General features: G+C 46.4%; 1 protein-coding gene across 1 annotated transcript; it reads left to right on the top strand.

Annotated features, from left to right (window-relative positions):
* Positions 1–7,633: 7,633 nt before the first annotated feature.
* On the top strand, positions 7,634–9,145 carry LOC311325504 (transmembrane protein 200C-like; the record flags this gene model as incomplete). Its single annotated transcript, XM_084458218.1, has 1 exon — positions 7,634–9,145. The coding sequence occupies one exon, from the start codon at positions 7,634–7,636 to the stop codon at positions 9,143–9,145; it is 1,512 nt and encodes a 503-aa protein (XP_084314344.1).
* Between the last annotated feature and the right edge of the window lie 2,407 nt (positions 9,146–11,552).

Raw genomic sequence — 11,552 nt, 5'->3', positions numbered from 1 at the left:
GGGCACGCCCGCCTCTCAGGGACGTTCTAAAGGGAACATTGATCCTGATACTGTGGAAACCCTTTTGAAGAAATGACAGCAGGCTGCTGCCGCCCGCAATCTGCTCCACCGAGTCAATCCACCAAGTCCCCCACTTTCTTAATTACACAGCCCCGTGCCTCTAGGGCAGGGAAACCCCGGCAGGTCTCAGACCTGCTAAGACCTGCTGGCGTTGTCCCTCGCAGGTGCGATTGGATGGAGAAAGAGGGACCATCTGGTGCCCGCGGACTACAGATGGTTCCTTTTTCTCACAGTCAATCAGACAGAGAGGTAAACAGTAGGGAAGAGGTTTCATCATGGCAGAGGGGAAAGTGTGCGTTTGCACAAAGCTAGTACTCCTTGGGTGAGAGATAGAGTGAAAGAGAGAGCAATCACTTTGAGATTGGCTCACAATGAAAAGTGCTTCATAAATAAAATAAATTATTGAAGTTATGTAATTATTAAACACGGAGTGATGAATCTACACACGTGTTCTGACTTACTGTGAGTCTTTCTTCAGGCGTGGTGTGTGTGTGTGTGTGTGTGTGTGTGTGTGTGTGTGTGTGTGTGTGTGTGTGCGTGTGCATTGATCAGATAGCTATACACTACTGGGACTCCAGCGTGGATTGGGGTTGATACTTTTTTTATGCATGAAAGATATAAAGGCCTCCGTCAGTCGTGTGTGTGTGTGTGTGTGTGTGTGTGTGTGTGTGTGTGTGTGTGTGGATGTATTGGTATACATATTTATTCAGACCGTGTGTATATATTCGATATTTATGCATGTATATATTTCTTGTAATTTTATTTAATCTATTATGTATATTCTCTAGGTATGTCTATTCTTTATTCTGCTGTAGTTTTTCCCCCACTGCTGGTGTACTTTTCCATTGCTGAAACCTCAGATTTCCCCACACGGGGATTATTAAGGTATCTGTCTATCTGCAACCAGGAGAGACAGGAAACCCATCACACCAAATGAAGATCTACCAACTAGTCACACCAAAGGGAGAGAGGTAGGCAGACATACTACTATACTATCATAGTACTATACTCTCTCTCTCTCTCTCTCTCTCTCTCTCTCTCTCTCTCTCTCTCTCTCTCTCCCTCTCTCTCTCTCTCTCTCTCTCGTACAATTGGTTCATTCTCTCAGTCGCTCTCTTTCCCTGTCTGTCTGTCTCTTTCTTTAATTATTCATCCCAATAGGGGGCAAACTCCTCTAATTCATCATCAGGCTCCAGGTGACTCTAATTACCTTGGGATCCCCTGATCATGAATGATGAGGTACTGTAGGTAAGGGCGTAAAGTCGCGCCATTAAGACAAGCTGTGGAATCTGTGGAAATGTAAACAATTTTCTGTCTGTGACAATGTGCAGGAATCCACAGCACCACCTTTTCACCATGAGGTGAGATATTCTCTCTCTCCCTTTGACCTCCCCTGTTCTCTCTCTCTCTCTCTCTTTCTCTCTCTCACACACACCACTCTTTTATTTTTTTTTATTTGACCTTTATTTAACAAGATAAAATCACTTGAGAACCAATTCTCATTCTCATTTTCAATGAGAATTGGTTCTCTCACTCCTCTCTCTCTCTCTCATCTTGATACTGTATGCATCATGTCAGTTAAATAAGACTGTTAAATAAGACTGTTCTTTCCTAGTCCCCATCCTACCTTGTCTCTGGATGTAAACCAAGCAGTTGAGATGATATCATGTTATCTAACCTGCAGACTTCTCATCTGCCCTACATTGTGGCGTGGAGTAATGAAGAATTACTTCCCCCTCCTCTTCGATGTATCGACTTAATTAAGTGGAACAGGTGCTGGGCAGCCTTTACCACAGAGCACATTTGCAAATGTCATCTGAGAGACTGGGGGTGGGGGGGGCATTGAGTCCCAGACCTCATTTGGAAGGTGGTGGAGTGAAACTAGACTTTGTTTGAATTAGAGATTAGACCCGGAGGAAGACACTAATCAGTGCCTGATGTGATAATGTCCCCCATCTGGCGGTCAGTGAGTCAGTTTGTCAGTGAGTCTGTCAGTCCCCCCGTAGTACCAGAACCCACCACAAAAGGGGCGCCTTTCCAATGCATTTTTCCATTGACAAGTACATTGAGATTTTTACATCAAAAACTATGCTTGGTGTCTCAATATAGTCTCAGACAAGTTTACTCGGGAAACCGTGTACTTTCTACATCCGCAGAGAGTAGAGCTTGAGGTGTTTAGTAGAGCTAGATATGTCTGTATTTCAACATCCATTATAGGACTTTAGACCATACAGGTGCATGGACTTGTTTGCCCACCAGATGGAGACGTTATTGTCCTCTTACTCACTCTACCATGGTTTGTAGAGAGCTTACTTTGGTCAATCATTTATACACATGATGTGACATTAGTAGAGTTATATATGTCTGTATTTCAACATTCATTATACAACTTTTGACCATACAGGTGCATGGACTTGTTTAACAACTAGTGAATGTAGCATCCAAGGGTCATGCCTCTTGATTCCAGATTGCCGGCATGCTATACAAAATCACACATTATGCTGACTTTCTTTGGTTCATTATAAACAAACAAGGCTAGAAAATTGAGGGGTCTTCTATTGGGCAATATAGTGGGATCTCTGTATAAAAACGCCTAATGAGAAGCAGGGGGCTTGATACCACAAGGGAACATGCATAATGGGTGGGGGACAACATGTTTACATGTGTACAGTCCTTGTTAATTACAGGGTTGCAATGTTAGACTGATGGAGATCGGGAAATCATTGGGGAGGATATAACCCCTTGAAAAGGTCTTAGGACTGGAGGCACACGACTCAACTCAGGGCCTCTGTGGATTTTATGGTTGATCTGTAGGATTCCGTGCTCTGCTCAGAGGAACTGGACTCTTCTGTGAGATGGTCGTGTCAGAGACACATCCGTCACTTTCTGTTACTGTGGGAGCGTAGCTCTGTATTGCTGTATATCACCGATCTCATCCCACCCACAACACTGAAACACCACAGATTAAAGAGAGCAGAACTTTTAAACCCCCCCCCCCCCCCCCCCCCCGCCCCCCAGATTATTTCCAGTTTCCTGTGTGCGTTCGCATGAACGATGATCTGTGAGAGTGGTGGTACTGGGAGTACTCTAGACAGTAATTTATGCCATAAACAAAACACATTTCTAGGTCACAACTCTACAGTCAAACCTCTGGAGGATCAACACATGTCTTTATTATTCATGCTCTATCCCTCCATGTACTGTCCTCCATAGAACACACTCAGACACAGACTGTACCTCACATTGAAGGGTCCTGAACATAAATGTGTTCAGGTCTCCTTATAGGTGTGGAAAAAAATGACTTATGGAAAAATTATTGTCTATAAAGGGGGGGGGGACACGGGTTCCTAGGTGCCTTACTACTGTTTATTTTGTCTTGACATGTAAACTATTAGGCCTCTCATAGTCTGGAATAAAGCACAGCAAAACACAGACATAGTGGCGGAGCCAAGGCCTACCTTTCAGGTCCAGTTGATCCTGGGGCCTATTTGCTTTGTAGTTGTGGTTCCCGGTCTAAGCGGATAGTGACCCCCCTGCCCAAAAGTCTATTCTCTAGTAACCCATCAGTATCTACTATTCAATCATGGATTCATTGTAAATCTGTAACTACTCATTAACTCATCTACTCATTAACTAATCTACTCATTAACTAATCATTGGTTCCTCATTAGTTACTCAGTAACTGCTCATTTTTTGTGTACCTTATTGTAAAGTGTGACCGGCCTCTTAATCATCCCATTACAGTCTGGGGCTTGAACCCTCGGTCATGCCACTATGTCACGGAGGAGCGCTATGATTCGAGTGCCAGACATTAGAGTCAAACCTCTCGTCAGAGACCAGACCACTCTGAGGAATGAGGGCTGCAACATGAGATGTTCCCCTCTGCTGTTGGACGCAGGCCTACACGAATCTGTACCTTGTAAATTAATCATAAATTGCATAGAGTTTCTTCCGAGGAATTTTACTTGATATAAAATGCTGTTTCGATAGGGGAAACTGATTTTCGTTGGATTTTCCAGTGGCCCAATTATCGTCTTCAATGTAAATACAGTTGCCCCGCCCCTTGTGGCAGGCTATAATACTAATCCTTGTTCGGATGTTGATCACTCTTCAGAACCAAAGTGGCGCACAAAAGGGAGCCCACGCGGACCATATGGACCACAAAGACGATGCGCTCGTTTGAAAATGTTTGACCGTCTGAAAGCTTTTTTTGGTAAGGATCAATTGAGAGATTTATTATAGTGTTACCTTTCCAATTTAAAACTTAGGCTACAGCACTATCAGACTAAGATATCGTTTGATAGTCGTAGCCAATATTTTATATCACCACCTGTATTGACAGGCATGGAGTCGGTAACCCATTCCAAATAACAAGATGTAAGTAGATCTATAAAGCATTTCCGTTTAGAACAGATGCACGAATCCAAAAGTGTGAATATTTGAACTGTGGAAGCGTCGTTCGGTGAGGTTGAGCTTTGTCTTTTCACCTTCGCTGTTTCACTGTGTGCTAGCCTATCTGTATAAAATGGATGTGGTTAAGAGTGTACTAATGAGGGAATTGATTGCCCTAGCCATCGTTTTATAGTTTTATTGACAGTTGGACTGTAAAGAAAGCGGAGAATTGCAGGTGAACATATCGCTCGGATTTGAGATAAGCGCTACCTGCTGCAAAACTCTCTAGAACTGCAGAAGCTTCTTGCGCTGTTATTGTCTTCACTTGCTTTTTAGATTGATCTGATTGTTACTTTGTTGTCTTTGATGCTGCAACTGTGTAAATTCCCCCCGAAGATCAATACGCCTACTACTAGTACTTATTACATTATTGATTTTTATAGGCTACATAAAACATTGAAATGGATCACATTATTGGGAGTTACACTGTTTAAGGTTTATTACAATATTAGTTGCTACAGGGCTATAAAAAGAGAGGGTGGTATATTTCCACATTTTAACTCGACGGGTCAGCTGTTTTGATCGCTTTATCGTGGCCTAAATGTCAAGCACAGCATGTAGCCAAAAATGACAGACGTACATGTTTGTCATCAAGGTCTCTGAGAACTGACACCAGATATACAGTGTTTTGGTTTCCTATTCGAGAAGGGTGTCTTGTACGTTTGGTTCTGGACAACATCAGTCGAGTTCCAGCAGAACCTTTCTCCCCCGGGCCACACCGCTCTCCCTCGCGCTCAGAACAGAAGTGAAACAGATACTTTATAATAAAAACAAAACAAAACAAAAATTGCATACTTTCTTCTGGCTTTTATGAGCATATAGCTCAGTATCCACTCTCCAAGCTCTTATGTGAGAGGTTTTCCCTGCTTCAGAACCTTGGACAGGGACCCTGGCAGCTGGCAGCGTATTGTTTTTTTTCACCTTAAAACCAGGGAGATTCTCCCACAGATTATCGTCTCAATTTGTCTTATCCCAGAGGACATGCTGAGTGCTTATTGGGTGTGTTGTCTAAATATAGTCCCACTAACTTCCTAGTGCCCAGTGACCATATCACACGTTGAGGAAACAGAAGGCTATCTGGTTCTTATCTCGTCACCATAGAGAGCCATCTGACATTGCCTATTGAAATATTGACTGTTTGGAAATCATACTATTCTTCGAAAAGAGTTGTGTAATTGTTGGTCTGGAAATAATTTGTTGAATAAGTTATTCATGAATCTAAGCCCCCTTAAGTCATACATAATTAGTAGGGCGGATTAGTCAAATTAAATATCTACTGGCAGAGTCAGGTTGAATCATGAGTCTATCTCCGATGTTAAGTCTTATCTTCACATTAATACTCAGATTGTGATTGTATCACATTGGCAAATGACAATCACAGCAGAACCTTTCGTGTCCTCAACTGGGATTATCATTACAACTGATCTGGGGTTGAATACAGATACAATAATGGCCTAAACATGATCATGTTTATATAAGAAGGGTGAGAGACAGACAGGCAGACAGACAGACAGACAGACAGACAGACAGGCAGACAGACAGACAGACAGACAGGCAGACAGACAGACAGACAGACAGGCAGACAGAAAGGCAGACAGACAGACAGACAGACAGAGAGAGAGAGAGGGAGGGAGAGAGACAGACAGAGGGAGAGCGTGTGAGATAGAGAGACAAACAAACAGAGAGAGAGTGGGAAGGAGAGAGACAGACAGAGGGAGAGCGTGTGAGATAGAGAGACAAACAAACAGAGAGAGTGGGAAGGAGAGAGACAGAGGGAGGGTGTGTGTGTGTGTGTGTGTGAGAGAGAGAGAGAGAGAGAGAGAGAGAGAGAGAGACAGACAGACAGACAAAGGGAGAGAGAGAGACAGATGGACAGACAGAGACAGGCAGAGCTTGAGAGACTGACAGACCAAGAGAGAGAGATGGACAGCTACTGGATAATTGCTGTCTTTATACATTACGGTTCTGACATCCTGCTAACCAAATGTAGATAAGTGTCACTTTCTTCTCACAACTGTCAACTTTTTTGTCTCTTTTCATGAAACAGCATGACGCCTAATAGAATTAGAATTTGTTTTATTGTCATTGTAGTTTTTCAGTATAGGATTTTTTTTTCGGGAACGGTGCATAACATAGGAGACAACATTGGACAGGGTGCAGGGACGAGACAGGACAGTGCAAAGACAGGACAGTGCAAAGAGCGAGTACAACATAGTGCAAAATAAGATACGATTGAAAAAACTATGCAAAATGTAGAGTGGTCAGTGTGTATACAGTGAGTGTGCAAAATGTAATGTGTGTGCAAGTGTGTATATAGTGCATGCGCCATGATATGTGAGTGCGGTGCGTCCTATGTACAGGTGCAAGTGTCTCAACAGTGGCGGGGTCCAGGGTGGGCTGGGGGGGTGGGGTCCAGGGTGGGCCGGGGGGTGTGTGGGGGCTGTCAGAGGGGGATACGACCCTTGTTGATGAGGCCGGTGGCCGTGGGGAAGAAGCTGCCTCTGTGGCGTGCGGTCGTGGTCCTGATGGATCACAGCCCCCCGCCCGAGGGGAGCGGCACGAAGAGATGGTGGCCGGGGTGGGAGGGGTCGGCCGCAATCCTCCTGGCCCGCTTCAGGGTCCTGGAGCTGGGCAGGGCCAGGTGAGAAGGCAGGTTGCAGCCAATCTCCTTCTCAGGGGAGCGGATGACGCTGCAGTCTGGCCCTGTCTTTAGCTGTGGCGGCAGAGTACCAGATGTTGATGGAGGAGGTGAGGATGGACTCAATGATGGAGGTGTAGAAAATTCTTCAGCTGCCTCAGGAAGTACATCCTCTGCTGTGCCTTCTTCGCGAGGGAGCTGGTGTTCAGTTCCCATTTGAGGTCCCGGGAGATGAGGGTGCCCAGAGAGAGGAAGGAGTCCACAGTGGCAGCAGCGATGAGAAGACATGTTTATTCTGCACTGTTTCATCATCACCTCTTTAGTCAGATTGAAGAAATACTGTGCATTGCATACAGTAACACCATTCGGTCTGATGTGACCTTTTCTTGTGTATATTTAGTATTACTGTCAGCATAATTAATTCACTCTATTCCATTTTCTCTGCCCTAGGTTGAGTGACAAGCCTGCTGTCCAATCGTCACGATGATAGCCACGGGCGGTCTGCTGCGCATAAACAGGCGCCAGGACTCCAATCGCTCTAAGAACCGAGCGGAGAACAAGAGGAAGAGGAAAGCCAAGAGGAGGAAGAAGAACGACACAGTCGTGGTGAAGGGCAAGCTCAACCTGTGCTCTCCCGCAGGTCTGGTGGCTGCCGTGGGAGTTGTAGTCCTCATGGTGGGGATAGCCATGGCTTCCCTGGGCTACTGGCCCGTCGTCAACAACAACCAGGGCCCCTCAGAACTACAGCTGCCTAGAGGGCGAGCTAACGGCAAGATGAGCTACTCCAAAAACCCGCCAAGGCCTTCGAAAAGGCCCGGCAATAAAACGCTAGCGCAGAGATGGCCGGCGGACCAAAGCCGGGACAACAGCAGCAAAGCCGAGCCTCCATCTTCCTCTGGGTTCCTGCAGGACTTCCTGGACAGCTACCTGTACTCGGACAATCTGAAAGTGTTCGGCCCGCTGGTGATGGGCATCGGTATCTTCCTGTTCATCTGCGCCAACGCGGTGCTGCACGAAAACCGAGACAAGAAGACCAAAATCATCAACCTCAGAGACATCTACTCCACGGTCATCGATCTGCACCAAGTACGGACGAAGGAGTACTCGCCGATCAACGGCTTGGTGAACTACTCGCAGACCTCCAGGGTTACGGACGCGACACCTGGCGGAATGTCGACGCGCGGCTCCTGGCCCTGCACGGCGCTGGGCCACCAGGGGGAGCCGGGGGGCGTCGAGGCGGCGCGACGCCCGTCCTTCGCCTGCAGGCAGCGCGGCTGGTCCAGGGACGTTCAGACCTTCACAGACACGGTCTACAGCATCTACAGGGACCACGCCGGGAGCTGGGAGGAGACGCCGCGGCCCAGGGAGTGGGAGACCACCTCCATCGTCACGTCCTCTGTCAACGCCTTCACCCTGCCTGTCATCAAGCTGAACAACTGTGAGGTGGAGGAGGCCGGGAGGAAGGAGGAGGGGGGTCCGGTGGGCGACGGCGAGGACGAGGCCGAGCGGACACAGGCGGGCCCCGAGCTCAGCGGCCGGGCGGCGGCAGACACCAAAGAGACGCCTCGCCCGTCGACGGACTCCCCCGGGGGGAACCGGGACGCAGCTCAGGGCGAACGCCACGCCCCCCCGAAAGCCCCGCCCCGGGGGAGCCAGACGCAGCTGCACCCTCCGTCCCCCGCCGCCAGGGCCGCGGGGTCGCGGCTGTCCCTCAACTCGCTGTCCGACCAGCCCGGGTCGGCCCGGCGCTGCAGCCTGTCCATGTCGGTCCGTCGCCAGGGCGACAGGGCCCGGCGGTTCAGCTGCCCCCGTCTGGAGCGCTCCAACAGCAAGGGCTACATCAAACTGACAGACCTGGGGGGGGAGTCGTTCGAGGCGGCCGACGCCGACGCGTCCGCGTTGGCCGCCGGCCAGGAAGCGGCGCTGACGACGGCGGCGGCAGTAGTTCAGGGAGAGGAGGCTCTAGTCACGCCTAACACTTCAGCAGAGCACTAGACTGAACCTTCCCTGGAGGGTCTCCTGAACTGTTCTTCCAGTTGTCACCATCCTCTCACTTGTGTTTTTTTCTTAGTAGTCAGGAAGGAAAGGAGACAAGGAGAGGAAGCCGTTGAGGATTATTGGAACCTGGCCTCCAATGACATCGAGTAATACTAATATATAGAAGCTTTATTGTCATCGTACAAGAAATACAACAAATCATCTCAAAAGCATCTCTCTCGCTGCCATTAGTTTGTGATGACTCTTATCAAAAACTAATACTGATGACCAATACCACAAACATAAGTCAATATTCAGATATTAACTGTTCTATTTTTCCATTGTAGCAACAGCAATACCACCATAGATGTTAGCTGTAAAACCATTTCCAGAGTTGTTAGAATAATACTGTACCTATGAACGTGTCCTTTGTATAACAGTAGGGTAACCTGCAGATTAAACTAACTGTAGGATTTCTAAAAATTGATCATCGTACTGTAAGACATGGTAGTGTAGCTATAGGATGTGCCACAAAACATTTTTAATATGATAACTTCTCAACATGTTAGGGGGATATTATGTCAATGACATCTATGGACTGGAATCTCAGGTAGAAGTTCAGTTTAGCGACGGGGACCTGGAGAAGTAGGGCTTAACTTTGTGCACACTTGTCTAATGATTGAATAAACTTGACTGTGACGTCTTTATTGACTCGAATATGCTTTATGATATTATATCTCATATTTTGTTTGCTGATACTGGTGGTCCATCTATAAGAACACTGAAAGGTGAGATATTTGTCTTGATCATACTCATATTAATATGTAGGCTATCCTCTGAACATTTAGGCTAATGAAATGGAACGGCCCTTGGACAAAAGGGGTCAATGGTTAGACCTTTGTCTCTACTGGAAATGTCCCCCTGTTCTCGCTTCCGGAGTTAGGCCTACACTTTTTTGCCTTGACTTGATGGCCATCTAGTGGCTTTAATATGTAGCGTATGTATAGGCCCCCGTAGCTTTTGTTCTGTCAACCTCAAGGTGGCAGTCTCCTCTTATGAAAGCAACGTGTTCGATTCGCCTTCAACTGATAAACAAGTCGCCCCTTTTGTGGGCGTGCTGATCCAACGCAGACGGGTGTATTTACAGTGAATGGGGACCAATGATAATCAAGGGGGGCGGGGGCACCGAGCTTGAGGAGAAGCCGCTGTGTGGAGAGGGACGAGAGTGGAAGTTCACACAGGTGGTGAGTCTGTAGAAACTCTCCCCTCGCAGTGACAGCTCCTCGCTTTCGGCTTAGGATTGTGCTGGGAATTCCTTGCGACGCTCTCAAGTCAGGTAAAGTGCTTTTTTGGTGAGTCGTTAATTGTTGGAGAGAGCCAGGTGATCTGCTTTAAATGTGTTAGTACCAAAACATATTCTCGTCTTTATAAATCGCCATTCATAAGGCGATGCTTTGCGTCTAGCCATCTACAATTGATTTGCATTGACTATTCTATTATTTGAAGTACCTCGATCCTGCACTACGTGTGGTTCAATCGACACGATTGTTTTTTCAACAAGTGCTGCTCATTTATTGTGCCTTTTCCACATCTTATATATTGTATTGAAGAGAGATGAAATATTGAAAACGATTCCTTTTTGTTTCATGTTTCTCATTCAACTGACATGTTGGACATCTTGGTCTTCAACATTCTTGGACATGTCAACTGACACAATGTGAGTACTCAGTAAAAATATTAACTTTTAAAAATATTAACTTTTTTTAATGAAGTAGCCTATGCAGTCAGTAAAAAATACTGAACGTGTTTGAATGCAATGTTTGTCCATTCTGAACGGCCATGGTGCTGTTGGTGATTTAAGTATGAATTTTAGTTATTTGTCCAGTACATGAAACTACGTATAACTACTCATATCTCCCTGTAGTACGGTAGGCTAGTCCCTATAATGGCATGTGGTTATCAGCGTCAGTGAAGCTGATCATCACTGTGTCAGCACTTCTTGACAAACTACTTGACTTGAGAACGTCTGGTCCTCAAACTGCTGAATCAGCCTCAAATAGTTTTCCTTGCGCCCGGACTCATATGACCTGGTCTTACTCATCAAGAGTCTGGATACCCTTGAAAAGGGGAAGCTCTCAAAACATGTGTTTCCTTCAGCTGATGGGGAAAAAAAGTGTGGGATAGGTCAGTGGCTTTAATGCTGTCTCTAGTCTTTTAGAGGTGTCCTATCATTCTGAGATTTTCTTGTAAATGTAGTTCCTCGTTTTGCTGTAAAGAAGACGTTTTAACAGCAGCGTTGGACATCAGCTGTTGTTTTGTTCCAGTGTGTCTTGGCTCTTCATGAGAAGGTCCACTGTTCAGCAGTTTGTAAAGGGTTCATGAGTTGAATGTACAGCTAAAGAACCACTGTTTTCTGACTTGGTTA

This window comes from Borostomias antarcticus (genome assembly GCF_949987555.1).
Source record: "Borostomias antarcticus genome assembly, chromosome: 24".
Taxonomy (NCBI): Eukaryota; Metazoa; Chordata; class Actinopteri; order Stomiiformes; family Stomiidae; genus Borostomias; species Borostomias antarcticus.
Note: the sequence above shows the minus strand (reverse complement) of the source record. Positions and strands in the feature narration are given on the sequence as shown.